Consider the following 20,169-nt stretch of genomic DNA (forward strand, 5'->3'; position numbering starts at 1 on the left):
TTGTGAGATTTACAAAAAGAAGTCGCAATTATATTTTGTCAAGCTTACAAAGTTTCTGGATGTAATAGTATCAATTTAAAAGAAACTAAGCAAGCAGTATATATATACATATAAAGAGTAGAGTGGGGCACAACCTAACGCAGGGTTAGTTGTACAATATTGCGCCAAAATTAAGAAATATTTGAATGAAATCACTGAACATTTATTTAACCATGGGCCTAGTATAACCATAACTAAAAGTATACTTAAGTTTATTTTTCATCTCTGTTTTTTGTGTTTATTTAAATTAAGACAAATCTGATATTATTGTAATCTTATAGCCTATCTGTTATTTGACAGTTGGGATAGTTCTTTAATGCTGATCTAACAGCAGAAGACACGAGCCAGAGTCCTGACATTTCCTCCCACTCGTCAGATTGTCCTTCCAGGGGTTACTGCGCATGCCCACATCAATATTTATTTTTTTAATTTTTTATATTTACATTTTAAGGGTAGGTTTAGGGTAGAGAAAGGGGTAGGTATGGATATTAATGGATATTAATAAGACAAATCACATTAATATGATTCTGGTAGCACAGTCTGATAGGTAGCATTTTACATCCATATTTAATATTTATTTATTTAAAATATTTACATCGTTTTAAGGGTAGGTTCAGGGTAGGGGTAGGTATGGATATTAATAAAGCCTCAAATCAAAGGTTAAATCCCAGTTGTGCAGATGGGGGATGTTGTCACAATGAGCCCCTATTAGAACTGTGATATTATATTCTATACTTTTATGAATTCTATTGAGAAACCATGAGAAAAGGGTGAATAATGACAAAGTGTCAATTTTCAGAAATGATGTATTATTATTATTATTATGTTTTTAACTATGCTGTAGCTGTGTAACTAAATTTTATTTATAGTTTTAATGATTAAAAAATTGCATTATTTTATTTAAAAAAGTTAATAATTGTATTTTATTGACAAAATATTTTAGTTTGTCTAGGATATTGTTTTGATTATATCAGATAACATTTTAAGCTGTCATGTTACAATGTGCCCCAACACATGTTACAATGTACCCGGGGCATGTTGTCACATTGCACTTCCATTCTTTTGGGGTAAATCAAGAAAAAAGTATACACTGTATTAATTAAATTTAGTTTCATTAATACAGTGTATACATTTTTCTTGATTTACCCCAAAAGAATGGAAGTGCAATGTGACAACATGCCCCGGGTACATAGTAACATGTGTTAATAACTAATACACATAATTGTATTAGACTTCATGTGTGAAATGAATGTGGGGGGAAATAAATTCTCTGAACCCCAAGTGGATTTACACAAACTGAGAAAGTCAAAAAGCGTAAGGTTGTGCCCCATTCTCCCCTACAAACAGAATTTGTGATATTGTGTATATTTGTCCCGCAAGATCATTTATTATGCTTTAAATTATTTCATCATTTTAAATTGTATTGCTGGCATTATGGTTTATTATAAAAACAAAACACTTGAAAATATTATTATTAGAATTATTATTGCATTGCTGGTTTTATATATAAAACAAAACATTATCTGAAATAGCCTACTATGTGTACTTTTTTAGTAAGAAAATATTTATTGCTGATAATTGAACTTAAATATATTTTATGTAATAATTGTTTTAAATATAGCTGTTCTTGTGGTTCATCACGCACCCACTAGATGGCAGTATGAACCAACTCGAAAAGCCTGGAGTTGAGGCCGCGGATGCCATAGCCAACTGAGAATCTAAACAGGTTATCCACAGCTTCAGGGATTAAATTCAGAATATTCGAGCATAAATGTCTGTGATCGCTTCCCAAGTGTATTATTCACACGCATAAAGGCAACATTATAGCATTTGGCTACAGTAGCTATGGCACCTACTGAATAATCAAGTAAACGTGGAGTAAAGTAGGCCTAAGCCTTTCTCTCTGGCGGCATTCTGCCTCGGGTCTTCAACAGAGTGAGAGTGATGGACTCTGTGTGTATGCTGAGTAATTATTTGAGGATTACCATCACCTCACCCTACAGAGATGTGGCCCCTCTGAAAATCCCACAGGGCCCGTGTGACCCTCCGGCACGCACACACACACACACTCACAGATGAGCGAATCGCGTGTGTTCTCAGATAGAGACGAGTGTGTGAGCGAGTGTGACCTTCATGCTGAGCTCTAGCGTTGATTTCTGATTTAGTGTCAATCCGCTGCGCTTGTCATGCCAGGCGAGGTGCTTTCCACAAGGTAATAGAAAAACTCAAGGGCAGAGAGAGAGGGGAGGGAGGAGATGGAGGGAGATGTAACTATGTTGGTTATCTGAACAAGGGCCACGAAACAACAGGAATGTCAAAATGCACAGGAAATTAAAGTAGGGATGGAAAGAAATGGCGGCAATTAAAAGTTCATTGACATTTCCTGGAGAAAATGCAAATATCGCAAGGCAGCAAAAGAAAAAATAATAATATTAGGCTACATTATTATAATTTTGAGGTTTAATAATTGTTATAATTTTGTGCTGAAAGTCCAAACAACTGTTATAACGATAACGACACGGGAACGAAATCGTTGTCCAGACAGCAACAGACGTAAATCCACACTACCAGATATGGGCCGGATCTGGGCCGACACTGTTGCTGTCTGGGTGGAAACTTGGAATCACTTTCAGACTGATTTTTTTTCTAGTTGATGAATGCTAAAAACACTGACAGCCAATCAGACTGTAAAGACGACAAAACTGCAGCTGCGCTTAGAATAAACAACTATTGGCTGGTGTGGACACTAATATAGTTATGGTAATTGTTATAAGGTTGGTACACTCTAAAAAAATGCTGGGTTAAAAACAACCCAAGTTGGGTTGAAAATGGACAAACCAGCAGTTGGGTTGGTTCAGTAGTTTAAAAATTAGCCTACTGTATTGCTCAAAGTATGTTGGAAATTAACAATTACTAATATGTTTAATAAATTACCAATAAGTTGAATGAATAATAATTAAACAAAAAACATTTATTACATTGCTTATTAATAGATAAATGTTTACCTTTTGATTATTATTGTTGCCTCTAGTAATTGTCTGATAAATGTCTGATTTTTAATTTCCAACCTATTTTTGGGTTCATTTTTAAGCCTGCCATATAGTAATTTTTAAACAATAGTAGGGTTAAAAAAAAAACTGTCCAGCACGTTGGGCAAACATTTAACAGCCGCTGGGTTAAAACAATCCAATCGTTCATGGGGGAAACCATATAGGCCTACATAATTTGTCTTTGTGCCCTCGACGTCGACCTATTCAACTGTCTAGTGGAGAAACTGTATTCGGCCAGAGCTTTGGAACCTTCAGGTTTGTCCATTTTCAACCCAATTTGTTTTGTTTTTAACCCAACATTATTATTGGGGTTAAGTTTTATATTTCGCAAGTGTGTACATTGTGTTGTGTACTGGATGCTTTGAATTTCCTTCCAGATCAATCAATCAATCAATCAATCTTTATAGTTTTCAACCCTCATTCTGACCCTCTGTCTGAAATGATCTGTTTTTAAGGGGCGGCTCCTTTTCTTTTACGTCCACTAGAGGTCGCCAATTCAAAATAAAGGTGTAGTTTGATGACGCCAAGTTTAACTTTGAGCTAAATCCTGGGACATGTGGTCTTCACCTCACAGCCGGTGGAAAAGAATCGGGATATGACTCGGGCAGAAATCATGTTCATGGATGCGATTATTAACGTTACTGTAAAGCAGAGCAGGACCGAGTGTTGTGGAGCTGAGCAAGCCCGCTGGAGCGATTGTTAATAAGAAGAGCGGAACACGCCTCGCGCGCAGCGGGACTTTTATTATGGCATAGTTAGTCGCCGGCGCCACTTCCGCTTTTCTGGTCATGAGTATGAGGTAACGCTGTTTATCATATTAGATACATCTGAGTGTGTTGAAAATGATGTTATGACGCTACTCTGTGCGTTCGCTCGGCGGCTGCTGTGACACTTGTTCACACTGCAGTGAGAGTAAAGCGTTTCTGCAAAATAAAACCTGGAACCGAGGGGAACGCAGATATGACGCCATTGACAGGCGACTTCCTCACACGTCCCGGTTTCTTGGTTAAAATAGCAATTTTCTCATGATTTACAAATAGTTGGAAACATTTGGAATATTGTAAGTACTCAACTGAACAAAATATATAACACTGGCCTAGTGGCTTTTGGATATTTTACTGCATTTTTTTACATAGTGCACCTTTAAGGCTTGTCAGTAAATGGCCACTGTTATGATTGGGTATTTGCATAGGAAACAGTATCAATGTCGTCTCACTATGACACGTGAATAATCTCTATATGGGTCATTGCAAAAGTTTACATGGTTATAAAAATAAAACCTATTCCTGCAGGGAATGATCTGGCAAGTTTCTCTTTAGGTTGCTACAAAAAAAACCTCCCTGCAGCATTCTTGGAAGGATAGTTTTTGCTTACAAAAATAACCTACAGAAAACGTTCCTAGAACGTTCTTATTTGTTTCCCAAAAAAATAACCAAATGGCAACCTTATGGGAATGTACTGGGGCACACTTATAAAAAAAAGTACATTGTGTGTTGGTGTGTGGACGTTAATAGTTATCGTTATCTTTATTGTTATCATTCTTGGTGTGTGAGCCTGAATTAAATATCACTCTCTCTGTAAGATTGTTTCATTTTCTTTAATCTCAAAACTTTTTTCCATCTACAAAACATGCATTTGGATAGGCAGAATTAATTGCAGAAATTGTAAGGGAAATAATAAAAAAGAAATTACATTTTGTGCTCACAAATATATTAACGCCTGATCACTAGTGGCATCATGTCAGACTCTCCGTTAGAGAGATAACAGAAAATAAGGAAGATCCTGCTCTCTCTCTCTCTCTCTCTCTCTCTCTCTCTCTCTCATTCCTTCTCCTCTCCTCTCTCTGGATCTGTCCATCCGGCTAGAGCAGAATAGATGGTTATTCTAAAAGGTGCTGATTTCAGCTATAAACTGTAGGGGGAATGCGTGTGATGTTCAATAAGGCTCTCCCATACAGAGACGGAGTAGAGAAGACGAACTCGTTTATGAGCAACACACAACCCTGTCCTCCTGTATTACCCACACACTAAATTCTGCTTTACACACACACACAAACAACAGCAACACTTTGGGGGATTTGTGGGTGGTGTGTATGTTTTTCGACTACCAAGCAAATGCAGGTGCAAATAGCCCCTGAATCACTATTGCACATGCATTTTTTGAAAAATAGCATCAGCTTAACTCTTCCTGTAAAGCACCAAGCAATGCCCTAGCAACCATAAACACAATAGCAACCACATAGCAACGCCCTGGCAACCACCCACAACATTCTAGCATCATGGTGATGACAAATCTTCTTCAGAAAATTTACAAATATAGGGTTGTACATACAGTTATTCCTTCTGATACATCAGTGATCATTTTTAGTCAAATTGATTAATCGTGATTAATCGCACCCAAAATAAAAGTTTGTTTACATAATATGTGCAATATTGCCACCTGCAATTAAAAATGTCAGGAAAGTGATTCCTTTTATGACTCTATTGTTGCTGTATGACAAAACAACTGTATTGTTGTTACTTCTCGTCGCCATGGCAGCACCAAAAATGTACATGCAAAAATGTAAATGTTTTGTCAGTTTGTACAATGACCTCAATATGTTAAATTAATTCGGCAAATGGTGCCAAGGTATCATAGAAATGAAAGAGATTATTTAGCAGAAAAAAATAAATTATGTTACATTAGGTTAATTCATCATCCTGGAAAAGGTAATTCGGCTGCATTCGAAATAGCATACTTCCCTATTACAAAAACAAAAACAGTATGTGACAAAAAAAATGTGTCCGAAATGTACCCAGATGACCTACTTCCGGTGACTGAGATTCTGAAGCGCATAGCTACTTCAGGAGACTTTACTATCCCATGAGGCCACGGGAGAGGATTTGTGAATGGATCTTAAGCAACGCAACTGATGCTGGTAGGTCACATGATGATGACAACATGGCGGATGTAGTACGAGTCCGACCAGATTCCATACTATACAGAACATACTTTTTAACCCGTTGTGAAGTAATTACTTATTAAAAATAAGTCCCTACTCAAAAGAATGTGTGATTTCAGACTAATTCAAGTTGTGCGCATTGCGTTATGGGATACAGTAAGTAGCTACAGCTTGGCTTTTTACTGCATGTTTTGGCTGATGTCCTCTGGATATTCCATATACACAGAAAATAGGCCTATATACTTGCTGAATAATGCAGAAAAGGACTATTCCAATACAAAGAACAAAGACAGAATTTACATATTGTTTGGTAACTTAGCAGCCTAGGCTGTTTTACAGAATGTTTGCTGTGTAGCCTTTTCCCCAAGTAATGCCGCATGTTTTTAATTATTCCTTAATGTTGTAATTCTAGCATGTAACCTTCTAACCCCAGCTTTATAATCTCTTTTTCTCTTAACTGCATGCCTGTAGTCTCTCTTTCACACATAGGCCTACACATACGTTCACGTGCCGCGAGCGCGCGCACACACTCATTTTAGGCCAGGAAAATTAATGAGTTCTCATTCATAACCCAGACAGAGAGAGCTATATTCACCCTCCGATGCTTTATTGACTGATTTCATTTATTTGCAAGAGATGGATTGGAGGTAAGCAGGCGGCCTCCTCGCCACGTTCTCCGCACGGCTCTCTCTCCCACAATGCATTGTGGCGGGTCAGCGTTCGCCTCTCTCGTCAGCGTGTGACAAATTAGCTAACGAGGAACGGCCTTCGCATTTCCACAAACTAATTAACCCGGCAGGTACTGAGACAAATTATAATATTTATGTAATATCATCTCGCATCTGTTTGCAAGGAGCACATCCGTACGTATCACCTGATCTCTCTTTTAGGCGCACGCACGCGCTCACAAACACAACCTGCCTCCTCCTCTTTACGCGTTCAAACAGAACCACTTCTATTTTATCAACATGATTCCCGATTCTCAAACTCTAACATGACCATTCCCACTGCAGGTTGGTTGATTTCACAGCTCAGGGAGTGTTGTTGATAATAATAATTTATATTTTACAATGCCTCATCACAGTTGGGCCTAGGTCATCGTTTTAGCAACATGTGATTTGGGCCACAAGGTATAACTGGAGATTTGACATTTTTATAAATATATGCATCAACGTTCTGACATTATGATTTAATAACCAAATTGAATTAATTTCTAAATTTGGCTATTTAGGAATTATTTTATTAACTAATAATACAAATGAAAAAATAAATAACAGGAGCCACATCATACCTGTCCACTTGTGTGTATAAGCTAATTTGGGTGAGAATATAGGCTACGTAAAATGCCTCAACATTTGGCCTTCTGGATGTATGAATTATGAATTATTTCACGAGCGCTCGTACAGCAGTCATTGCGCCATATATAGGCTACATGATTGTATTATTACCGCACTGGTCGGTTAGACAGACAGTGATGGCGCGCTCTAGATATTGTATTTGGCTGAGTCCTGATTTCTCATCTATGAGGTCATAATGCCAAGAGCCCAACAGCCAATCAGAGAGCGAGTTAATGTCAACCCCTGCAACATCTCCAAACTAGAGGAAAATGTAGTGTGGGGAGAGATAATGACTCGATTTGAAAACACTTAATAGCTTTCAATAATAAGCCATTAGCCGACATTATATAATGCAGATTAATAGTTCATCTAGGCCTACATTTAAATATTATTATCAATATGGAAATATTCAAATAAAGGTTTTGCGACATTTCTAACTCATTTGAATGTGCATTAGGCACACGAGCAGCTAATATGTATTTTTACAAATGAAAAACAAATAAACGTTTCGCAAACAAGATCCGTTTCCCCCCCAAGAACAACAGAAGATGCGAGCTGTCAATAATGACATATTGAAAATGATTTTATTCGTTAATTTACATTCAATCGTTATAAACATGTTCAGGAAACAAAACAGCCGTTTAAGAAGAAGATCAAACATTTAAGAAATTTATATTGGTATAAGCACATACATTAACTTAGAACATATCACAAACTGACCGAATGGGAACAGGTTAAGAATGCTTTATCTACACAAAACATCCTATAATAACAGCATATAACAAAGTCATACTTTTCTTTTTAATGACGTCGTTTCCCCATTGGTGTTGTTGATGTTGTTGGTCGACACATGCAGTCAGGTTTTCTTCATTCTTTTTGAGATATTTTCCTTTCTTTCTTTCTTCCACCGTTTCATAAAACAGTCTTAAAATCTGAACGATTTCTTCCATAATGATAATAATGACGATGATAATAAGAATAATACTAAAAACGAGTGCACCGTCGCTCTGCTTGTTTCTCTGAGATCAAGCGCAAACCAATACATTGCAAAAAAGTGCAGATAATTTTCTGTCCTGGGAGAAGTTAAATTTGCAAAAAAAGAAAGTGGTAATATAAATTAACATAAATAAATAAGTTAAATAAATAAATAAATAAATAAATATGCTAGATCGAAAGGGCGACCGTTTTTTTTTTTTCAGCCTATGATGCTTTAGGTTTTATTTCCATCAGGTGCGCACAGTTCTTGGTGTTTACTAGAGGACAGTCGTATCCTTTCACTTCCTTGTGCGCCAGAAATGATGGGTGGACGAGAAACAGGGGGTGAACAGCACGTCAAAATATTAGGTGAAACTCATGGACACTGTGTGCTCGAGCGCTTTGCGGCGCAGGGACGCGATGCTCGTCCCTCTCCAGACGTCAGTGTCCGGGGAGCTACACAGCTGAGGCGAGCCGGTCACATTGGTGGGGCCAGAGAGCGACGCCATACCGGGGAAGGTGGGTTGGTAGAGGTGGGACTGGAGCCCGGAACCATTGGAGGACATGTTGGACAGGCTCATGGAGTTGGGCGGCGGTCCGGCGCCCAGGCTGCACTGGGATAGAGACTGTGCCATGGCTTGTTGTCGGCCTAGGGAGGGCGGTAACTGCAGCTGTGAGACTCCCGGCATCCCAGCCGCCGCCCAGCGGGTGTCATTAGCGTGGAAAGAGCACAAGCTATCGCCCATGGCTGCCGCGGCCGCCGCGGCGGAGGGGAACTGCGGTAGGCCGTGGTGAGTGGGCAGCAAAGTGCCCGGAGCGCGGAACACGTTGGTGGTCTTCTTGCGCTTCTTCCATTTGGCGCGTCGGTTCTGAAACCAAACCTGCAAGAAGAGGCAACAAAAAAGGCGCTCTCAAAATGCTGCTTGCATTCCATAAGCAATAAAACATCGATTTAACATGGCCTCCAAGATTTCCAAATGAGAAATTTTGTGTGACTGTGATAATGATGAAATTGTGTTTTTGTTGTACTCTATATTCTTATGTTTTTTACTATAAAATAAGCAGACAATAAATGTTAAAACTCAATGTTAAAAATAAATGTGATAACCAAGTTATTATAATGTCGCATTGTAGATTATTTAATATAAATGTTTTATAAAAATATAGAGTAAAACGCATAAAATAAAACAAATTGTTTTAAAGATGCCAAAACAAATTAATGCGCAAAACACTTTACACACCAGAAAATATTATTTTGCATTCTTTTGGCACTTATGCAATAATTTGTTTGCATGTTATTAGTAACATCAAAATTAAGAAAAATAATATAGCCAAAATTGTCTTCTTTTTAAGAATTTTGTTCGTCTGACTTTTGCTTCTCTGCTTGATAGACGTCTCCACGTCGCAAAATCGCGCTATAAATGCTGCCTGAAATGATAAGGAATCATAATATTTAGACTGTCCATTATTATGTGCTTGATTTTAAAACACCAGGGCGTAAAAAGGCCCACCCTGGACCGTAAATGGCTCACACGGTGTTTATTTCCCGAGGTCCTTCAGGTTTATAGAGATCTCATGCGCGCTCACAATGATTAACGAGCAGATTCTGACCCAACGAAAAGGGGAGAAAAAATGTGAAGGGGTTCATATTAGATCCCCGAATCCCACTCCACGCAGCCAGCCGTGAAATCCGGCCTCAAATGCATTACACTTCAGAGGATAAAAGAAAATGCAATTTCTCATACCATTAAAAAAAGACAGAGCACCATCCGCGCGCAGGCCATTAAGACGTGCACGCTGACAGACCTATTTCACGAGACGGCAAAACAAACCTAGTGTGCTGTTTCAGACGTGCTTATAGAAGATCACCGCGCGGTCATTGTGTCACTCATTTATTTTTTATGCAAGTACAATAGCTGCATCCGAGCTCTGGCCAGCTAATTATGATGATTATTATTTTACGCAGAACAGTCTTACGCGTTGAGCTTAATAAGCCTGTTAAGTTATAAATAATTCTGAAATTGGTTGATAATAATGGTCTTGATTTTATTGCACTATCAACTTGAAAAGCTATACATATATAATGAGCCTCTACACATCAGCGAGAGAGAGAGAGAGAGAGAGAGAGAGAGAGAGAGAGAGAGAGAGAGAGAGAGAGAGAGAGAGAGAGAGAGAGAGAGAGAGCGCTGGAATGCCGCGCGCGCTCGTTGCATCCTACATTTATCTCGCGGGTTCATTTACCGCTGCATTTGCGACTGACCACCAATCACAGGAGCAGCACGAGTCATAATCTTATAAAAGTGATTAAGATATCGGTCTGCTCCGATGGCTGAGATAACAATAATGGTATTGTAAAAGGAAAACGACCCGAACGATAAAATAATGAGAATCGCCGCATGTTTTAAACAGGTGCACATTCAAAAGCGAAGAAAATGTTGATGTAGAAATGAACGTAACCTGAATCAAATACAAATAGGCCTAGTAATATGTAGCAATATTCATTTGTATAATACTAAAACAATACAATAAAACCTAGATATGATGGTGGTGCAGAGGTGATAAACACTATTATTAATAATCATAAAGTAAATTCATGTGATTGGGATTAAAATAATGTTTGGGTTATTTTAACATATCAAATAAAAAAATAAAATGTAATACTATTGATAAGACATTTTTAATGAATAGGACATACTACTGGCGCATTTAAAACATCCGACCATAGTGATTGAACATCGATATGAATTTAACAGTTACCTCTTTTTTAAATTGTTTATATATAATATATTATTATTTCGATATTTTCATGCATTAATCTTGATGATAGAATTCATTCGGAGATGTGTTCACGGGCGTTTTCATAAACAACAATTTTACACGATTATTTTCATGCAGTTATTTATTTTTTTGCTCATGTTCTGTTGACAAACTTTAAATCTCGGCTCATCATGTAAACAAACAGAAATGCAAATTCTCATTACTCTATCATTTAAATAGTCTTTTTGAAATTAGGCCTATATGACGCATTATCATTTCACGCTTATAGCTTTGTATTTTTAATATTATAAGATTAGTATTTGAATAACATTTATAGTAAATATATAGCATAAATCATGACGTTCACGATAGACAATATTTTCCATTTATTGTAAATATAACAATAATTATTAGCCCATTATAATTATAGCCTTTTTTTTTCAAACATAATAATTACCGCCTTCTCTATTGAATGGAAATATCTGATATAGCCTATATTGTACAGAGTTAAAACAATGTTACTCTCGATTCCACGATGATAATCATTTGAACACAACAATCCAAAGATACTTCTCCACTCACCTGCACGCGTGATTCCGTCAAGCCGATCCGGAGCGCGAGCTCCTCCCGCATGAAGATGTCCGGATAGTGGGTTTTGGCGAAGCTGCGTTCCAGCTCGTTAAGCTGAGCCGGAGTAAAGCGAGTCCGGTGGCGTTTCTGTTTCTGACTCTGCTGCCCGCCGGACTGGGTGGGGTTCTGTTGCTGCTGCTGTTGCTTCTCCTGATCCTTACTGTTCACCGCTACACCCGACGGGTTGGATCCCGCACTGTTGATATCGTCTCCGGGAAGAAGGGTGGCCCCTTCCACCGCATCCGAGACCGGGGCAAGTTCTCCGGGGTGGCCCGGGTCAGTCCCGCCGCCACCCAGCCTACATTTCAATGCCTCCCTGTGACCCAGAAGCTCGGCCGCGGCATCCTTCATCCCTGAAACAGAGAATCGGTCGAACCGAGTGAGCTCAAAAGTAACACCACGCATGGCTGAAAAAGAGAGAAGTGTTAGTGCAGAATATCCTTTTTCTAGACAGTCGCATGCAAGCACTATTCTTATTCTTATGCATATTATCATTAGCTATCCGTAACGTGCAATTAACGGTAAAAAAATAGAACAACAACACAGCAAAATGACATTGACTTTAAAACAAACTAATTCCATTTGATTCCTCTCAATATCTGTGAAAACGACTAAATCAAATTACTGCGTAATATAATAATAATGATTACTTCTCCAATGAATTAGTTCGCTTAAATCGAATTAAGATAAAATAAGAGACAAATTGTCAATTTTCTCTGCTTGATTTAGATGAAAAGAGTCCTCCAGCTTACAGTAGAGTTGCAGACCGGAGTTTGGCGTTGATAACTCACCGAGGCGAGCATCCAGCAGGTCGGCGTGCGAAAGCATCGCGCACCGCTCCAGGGCGAAATGCTTTTCCAAAAAAATCTCTATGACTTTAAACTATTTAAAAAATATATATGGCCTAAATGAAAGCAAATTCGGTTTGTGGTTAAAAAGGAGGTTCCTTGCATTATAATGTCCTTTAGAGGAACTGGGAGGCGCTTAATAGTTGAATGAACCCATGAGCTCCTTCAAATAAGAGCCAATCAGCGTTGAAGCCTGGAGGTGTCAGATGCGCGAAGCCTCTCTTGCTGCCCTCCCAAGTTCATCTCCCCTCGTTTTTGATCCCGACTCCCAAACGATAACCTTTCAAATGACCTCTCTCAGAAAGCTCTTGGAGAAACTCCCTCAGAATTGGTTTAATTGAGCGTGATGCCAGACTCATTGAGGGGGGCTGATTATTTGAGGAGAAACAGCGAATTAAACTATTGTTAAATAAACGTGTCGTCCTTATCAAATCCATATGGTTTAGTAATGGCTTCCCAAAGTTTATTACTGGACTAAACGATTAAACCGCGCTCTCTTTATTATAGGAACTCGTTTGCTTGGATTTTACGCGCGTCTTCTATTAGATCCACACACGCACCCAAAAAAGAAAAAGCCAGCAGGTTTCCAAATGAGCCCGTCGCGTTTTAATTATAAACTTCTTCTTTTGCAGCCACTTTTGTCATTTAATCGTTAGTGATAATTTCACGTTTCCTTCGTGTCGTGGCATGTCCGACTCTCGCCTTTTGGAGACGAAGTGAACCTCTTCTAATGTTTCTAGTAGCCCGGGGCAGCCAACAACAAAGTTTAGATTAGCCATATATCTCAAACCAGGGTAATTTTCAACATCATTAGGCTTTTATGTAATTAGTGCCAAATCTATAAGCTTTTTATTACGATTATTAGCGAGATCAGTATAAATTAGGGCTGATTTAGTAGTGTTTAGGCCCGACTGTCACGGCGGGAGGAACTCGGAGTAAATGATATGTGAGCAAATTAGGTGCATAATTCGGTGGAAAAATTCAGAGTCAGAAATGTGCTTCCAGGAACGGGGATACCCCCGCGAAAGGGAAAGGGAAAGGGGGAGAGCGAGGACTTTCGCAGGCAAAATAGATACATTCACACTTTAAACACTCTAAGCTGACAAATTGTATTCGTCGCATTGATTTTTCATCCAATTGCCCCAAATTAACTTGATTTATTTCATGCAAAGAACTCTCAACTGCCAGTGCAGCCAATAAACGAACCTGCATTTACTCCAATTAACACGATAGCTTTTGTCACGCGTGGAACCGGTGAAAAATATCAGACAACCAGCGCAAACAGACTCTAAGCAGATGTCAGTGGGATGGTTTAAAGTACTCCTTTATTTGCAAGAGTGAATAGTGTCTTTTCACTGCGCACAAAGGACGCGTCCGAGCGAGAAACTTTTTTTTTTCTTTTTTTTTGACAAGCTCCAATCTGGTGGTAAGAACAAGAGCGCTCGCCTGCAGTCGCCGGGTCAGACGCGACTCTTGACTCGCCGGGGAAATGTATATGCCTCGCTGAAAATGAGGAAAGGAAGAGAGTGCGGATTCAATTTGGAAACAATTGTTCTTGCGCTGCGTTTTGATATCCGAAATGTCAGAGAAGGCGAACGAGGCACCGGGCGCGTAATGGAAGATCTCGGGTTTGTGTTCATCTCACACTTTTCCTTTTGGCCGGGAAATAGACTGTTCTGTTTTTGAATTGGGACGTGGATGTGGCTTTATACCAGAGACGTAAATATAAATCGAACACGGTTCTGTTGTTTATATCTTGCTGGAGTTGTAATAATTGTATTCTACACCCTTAAAAATAAAGGTTCCTCAATTGTTCCAATTCAAAGAACCATATATATATAGTTCTTTTTTTCCTCTCTTTTAATTCACCTTCTCCAATTACAATCGTTGCTGGTTCTAAGTGGAACCTTTATTTTTTTTTTCATGTTTATGAAAATAACGCGCATGCATGCTGCTCACATGTGTATTTTTCCTCGCGTATCAAAAACAAAACAAATGCATTACCTCAACAATAACGATCATTTGAAATCATTACATTGTTTGGCCCGAAACAGTTACCGCGTGATTGATAGCGCGCTTCATTTTACGACTTTTCAATAGCTCGATCCTTTTATAGCTGCACAAACAGAAGTGAATCACTCTTCTGGAGGCGCACGGTCATATTTAACGGGCTAAAAGTGCGACAGACGCCTAACGATGCTTTCAGGGTTGTGAATGAATGAAGGGCTGCCTGAACTTCATAAAATATGAACAAATATAGTGTGCAAGCTGTGACCCTCAATTAAAAGCCCTGCTCGGGTTTGTCTTTATTCGGCTGTAAGAGGGCATTTTGTGCTTTGGATCAAGTGTGTTTTTTCCCTAATAAATAAGTTTTAGATTGTTGCACACAAACGGAGCACGGGCTGGAAACTGGCTGGCTGAAAACACATTGGCTTGCTCTAATGCAATTCATTCCGTCTGTTTACCTCGTACAAAATGTACAGATTGAATTTCTATACACCAATACCCGGCCTGCAGCCAGCAAGGGGATTTCAAGCTTTATTTGTGAAACGCGAAGCGAAGCAAAACATTTTATTAAATGCATTTGAGGGGGATACACAACTGTTTCCTGACCTCACCAGTAATGAAAAAGAGAAGAAGAAAAAAATCTCTAGGTCCTCTGAGCTACAGCAAAAGGTGGCGATTACAACTAAAGTTCAAGAATCAACATTAGGCTATAACAACCTATAGAATAAAAAAGCCATGCTAGCAGTGCCACTACACAATTAACAAAACGTGCACATGGTAATATAAATATGTATTTACATTATGTGTACACTAATAATATATATTTAAATTATAAAGGCCTATGTTATGATTTTTAAGTACAAAAACCACTACAAATAATGTACAAATGTAATATAAAACAAATAATAATAATAATAATAATTGCGTTAATAAAAATTAGGCAAACAGACAGAGCTCAAAAATAATTGAAAGTATTTTTTTTAACTTCAAAAATATAATTTGATGCACTAAAAACTAAAATTAAATTATAAATTCAAAGACGTTCAAAACATTTGGCACATGCTTGGTATTGATAAATCAGTGTAAAGTTAAAACAAACATTTAACAGTTACAAAAGCAATACTTTTTATAACTTCAAAACAATACATTATTGTAAAATATGTATTATTTATAATAATAATACATTTATAAAATGTACTCATTCTAAAATAAAAGCTACTTTAAAAAGCCTTTGCGCACAGGGATTACAAAAGTTATGCATGAGTGATACTGTGTGTGTGTGTGTGTGTGTGTGTGTGTGTGTGTGTGTGTGTGTGTGTGTGTGTGTGTGTGTGTGTGTGTGTGTGTGTGTGTGTGTGTGTGTGTGTGTGTGTGTGTGTGTGTGTGCGTGTGTGTACACAAGAGAGAGAGAGAGAGAGAGAGAGAGAGAGAGAGAGAGAGAGAGAGAGAGAGAGAGAGAGAGAGAGAGAGAGAGAGAGAGAGAGAGAGAGAGAGAGAGAGAGAGAGAGAGAGAGAGAGAGAGAGAGGGTAATTTGGGAGGTGATTCAGAAGCAAAGCTGAGTTGCATCTCTCTCTCCCACCAGATAGCGATAACAAGCTCGCATCAATCTTACACTGCATATAAATAAAAATAGACAAACAAACAAACTCGCGCCCTGCAAGTTAATGCGGCGCATCTGAGTGGAAAGTAGACATTTTCACGCGCTCTGGAGATGAGGAGTGACTTTTAATAAAATCACAAGAAAAACAAATGTAATTCTGAACGCGGTCTGGAGCTGAGAGAATTCTGCTCCCTCACTTCTCATTGAGGATTGATTTTCAACGAGGCTTTTGTTTGACTGTCACCATCTCATGGCCTTCATATCCACCAGCACATTTGTCCCAAAGTGCACTGACATGCAGCTTCCACATTTCCACACATAGGCCACAGAAATCTCCTTCTTCCAACACAAACACGTTTAGCCAGGTGTCAAATTGAGGACATACAATCTAAAAAAAAGGTTCTATATGGCACCAAAAATGGTTATTGGCTCGTAATCATAAGGGAACCTTTTTAAGTGCTATATAGAACCAATGTTGGTGCTTCAGTGGTTCTTCAGCGGTTCTTCAGAGGTTCTTCACCGGTTCTTTGACTAAGGTCCACCACTACCATATACAGAACATGTTAAGATATGATCTATATAGCACCAAAAGTGGTTCCTCTTTGATTACGACGAAGAACCATTTTTGGTCCCATATAGAATTTTTTTTTATTAGAGCGTAAATACATATTAATAATCACTAACCTGACCATTTGCGCATATAGGGAAACAATATAGGCTGAATGATTTGGGCCAACGTTGTTTGTGATCAAGTAGCATAAAAATTCTCAAAGGCAACTTGTCGTATTAAAAATTAAGTGGTGCATGAAGAAAAGTTTGTAGGCTATGTGAACCACTTTTCTCTCCAGCGACCAGAAAGTTGTCATATATTTATCCAACTTCTGGATACATTTTCAGCTATTTTCCCTCTAAAGTGTGGCATAATCGTAATCTTGTTAATTTATAATGCCTAAAACAAAGCTTTTTGCATTTGATAATAATAATAATAATAATAATAATAATAATAATAGGCTACGTGTAGCCTATTTATGACCTTTTCCCTCTGATGACGTTTAGAAGGATTTTTTTGGTCAAAATGTATTTAATTCTGTGTTTATTGTTCAGTAATTTTGCTTCTAAAATAAAATAATAATAACAATAAAACAAAATACATTATAGCGTATTTATCGATCATTATTCGGTTTGAGGACGTCCCTATTATGGCGTTATTGGATGCAATTTTCAGAAAATTATGTTCCCAAAATTGTTTAGGCAAATAACATACACACACACACACACACACACACACACACACACACACACACACACACACACACACACACACACACACACACACACACACACACACACACACACACACACACACACACACACACACACGCACGCACGCACAGCTATGCAAATAACCCATTGACTCCAATTATTATTACATTAGTATATCAATAGGCCTAATATAGATCATTTATCCAGCCATAAAATGCATCGTTTCAGTACACAACAATAGTTTATTATTATGCAATATTTTGAAACATTTCCATTCGAGGACGAAACAATGATTGTTTGTTTGTTTGCATCATCATGGGGACTATCCACTGACTTATCTTGTTAGTACAAATATTTCTGCATTTTTAGATTTTTATTAAAATCTTAGCAAGTGATTTCAGGTCTTACTGTCTCCGTGGGCACATTCGGTTCACACAATATAAGCGAAACCTGCTCCACACCCATACAGATGCAGCATAACGCCCTCTTTCTCCGCGCATGCAGTTCCACGCCGGAATGTGATTCACGGGGCGTCTATATTCACTCAATTAGAGAATTCTAAAGAGAAAATCGATCGTCCATCTGCAGAAATGCCAGTTTAACAAATTAGATTCTTGTTTCGTGCAGGTGATGCGGTGACAGTCGGGGGGATTAAAGGTAATAAGTTGTTGTGTTTTAGCTGGAGGAGGAGGAGGAGGAGGAGGAGGGGGTGATGAAGAACCCCCCACCCCCCACATCCATCAGGTGCTCGGTTCCTCCGGTCGCGCGAGCAGGCTCAGGTAGCGCGCGCCCGCCGCCGCATCTCATGCTCCAATTAGAGGCGCTGCCCTCCGAACGGACTCGATTAGACCGTGATTTATCCGAAAGAAATATAATTATGGCTCCAAATAAAATAATCAGCATTGAAGAGCGATTTCCTTAACGAGATGGAGCGGTTGGGTGTCACGGAGTGGCGGCGCCTCATTAGCGCTATAATGAGGCTTCGGGGTGAACCCGATAATTATCGAAATCTGTAGAATGAAGACCAAGCCAAATGGAACCCGAATTCATCTGCGCCTTCGGCTCTCAAAAAAACCCTAAAACACATTTTAAAACACACCGAATTAGGCGGAACTATAGACTTGAGAGGAAATGCGATTCTGGGATGAATAATTCAATTATTTATGTCAGCGAGGAAACACACCTTGAAAAGGGACAAATCCTAATCACAAATTTCCCAATGCCTGCATGGGAAAATAGAGATTTGTTTTAGGCTGTATACACACTGCAAATATGGAAAGAGTTGCCACAGAAGATTGCACTTTATTTTACAATACGTGCACTTACCTAAGAAAGTACTGGGTAATAAGGTAACTACATGGGTTAAGGTTAGGTTTAGGGGTAGGTTCGGGGTTAGTAGTACTTATAGTTATTATCCATGCTATTGCAATTACTCTCAGTACATAATATGTATTACATAAGGGAACAGGACTTTAAAATAAAGTGCTACTGAGAACTTTTGGAGAACTTACTAAATAAGTTCCATAAATTACTGCTAGTGTTTCCTTTGAGGAAAATGTTTGAAGGAACTTAATTTTTCTTAAAATGCTATGGGGCATCTTCAAACAAACCGACAGCCAAAAAATGGTGGCTCAAGTATGTTTTACCATTTTTAGAAAGCATTTTAATCACACCCAAAAATGCCTGGGTTTTTATTTATTTTAGTGGATCAATCAGTTTTAGTTCTCACAGGTGTTGTGACAGTCCAAAGTTTTGCCTCCATTTAAACAATACATAATTTTATTAAAACATAAAATTCTTGCTGTGAAAGGATTAGTTTTAAAACTGAATATACCATCTTTCTTAAAAAAAAAAAACGTCATTTGGTTTGATATTTAGTTTTCTAATGCAATGACATACATTTTTAGGTTTGACTTGAGTGTTTCAAATAGTGTTTGGGACCACTGTAAAAATAAAATCATTGAAACATTAAGTTATTATAAAGAACATATCTATATTGACTTCAGAAGAGTTGGCCCCTGCATGTAAATATCTACTTCTGTCCAGAAGGCTTTTTAAAAAGCAGTAAGGAGTAAAAGATCAAGATTTACCTTAATAATGCAGATTGCAATATCTGAAAGCTTGATGCAATCTCTCCCAAAGGATCAGAAACAGGCCCTCCATTATCAAATATTCATAGCGAATACAAAAAGACACGGTCACAGCCTACACAAAATGCACCCAGAATTCAAATCATGTAATTACGTTGCACTGGAAAATATATTTATGCACTCAACGTTACTCCAGCTAATAGGTCAAAGCATGTGCAGGTGACGTGCCGCACTGGAGCCTCCTGCTTGCATGAGAGAATCTGGCCAGCGGAGGTCAGTGTCCTTTCAGGAGAGCTGGAAATATGTTCTCATCATACATCAGTTTGTCGTGCTATACCTGTCTCCCTCTGCATGCAGGAAAGCTAAAGCCTGTCCATTCGACTGACATCCAGGTTCACATTCTGTATTAATCACTGCAGCCCTATGAGAAGGGAAACATATGGCATCTTATATGATAACTCAAGGCTAGCATTTTGTATATTAATTAAGCTTTGAGTAGTCTTAGGTCACGGGGCTTACATAAAATCAAAGACGCGTCACAATTTTTCTGATCCCAGCAGGTGAAATACTGGCGATACAGAGCTGAACAAAAACATGAATATTCAATATTAATCAATGATGAAACAGAATG

The 20,169-nt window shown here is 38.5% G+C and overlaps 2 protein-coding genes across 3 annotated transcripts in view; one reads left to right on the forward strand and one right to left on the reverse strand.

Annotated features, from left to right (window-relative positions):
- Window positions 1-20,169, forward strand: part of LOC307137479 (uncharacterized protein) — an 890,992-nt gene that overhangs the window by 811,981 nt on the left and 58,842 nt on the right. The window lies entirely within an intron of this gene.
- On the reverse strand, window positions 8,562-20,112 carry otpa (orthopedia homeobox a). Of its 2 annotated transcripts, XM_079835516.1 has the most exons (4): window positions 20,058-20,112; window positions 19,876-19,959; window positions 11,682-12,082; window positions 8,562-9,223 (listed from the first exon to the last, which is right to left on the reverse strand). In XM_079835516.1, the coding sequence occupies exons 2-4, from the start codon at window positions 19,889-19,891 to the stop codon at window positions 8,708-8,710; spliced, it is 933 nt and encodes a 310-aa protein (XP_079691642.1). In that variant the 5' UTR covers window positions 19,892-19,959; window positions 20,058-20,112; the 3' UTR covers window positions 8,562-8,707. The 2 variants fall into 2 exon arrangements, with proteins under 2 accessions (XP_079691642.1, XP_079691643.1); XM_079835517.1 differs by lacking the exons at window positions 19,876-19,959; window positions 20,058-20,112 and adding an exon at window positions 12,482-12,684.

Source organism: Gobio gobio, assembly GCF_949357685.1.
Source record: "Gobio gobio genome assembly, chromosome: 14".
NCBI classification, from domain to species: domain Eukaryota; kingdom Metazoa; phylum Chordata; class Actinopteri; order Cypriniformes; family Gobionidae; genus Gobio; species Gobio gobio.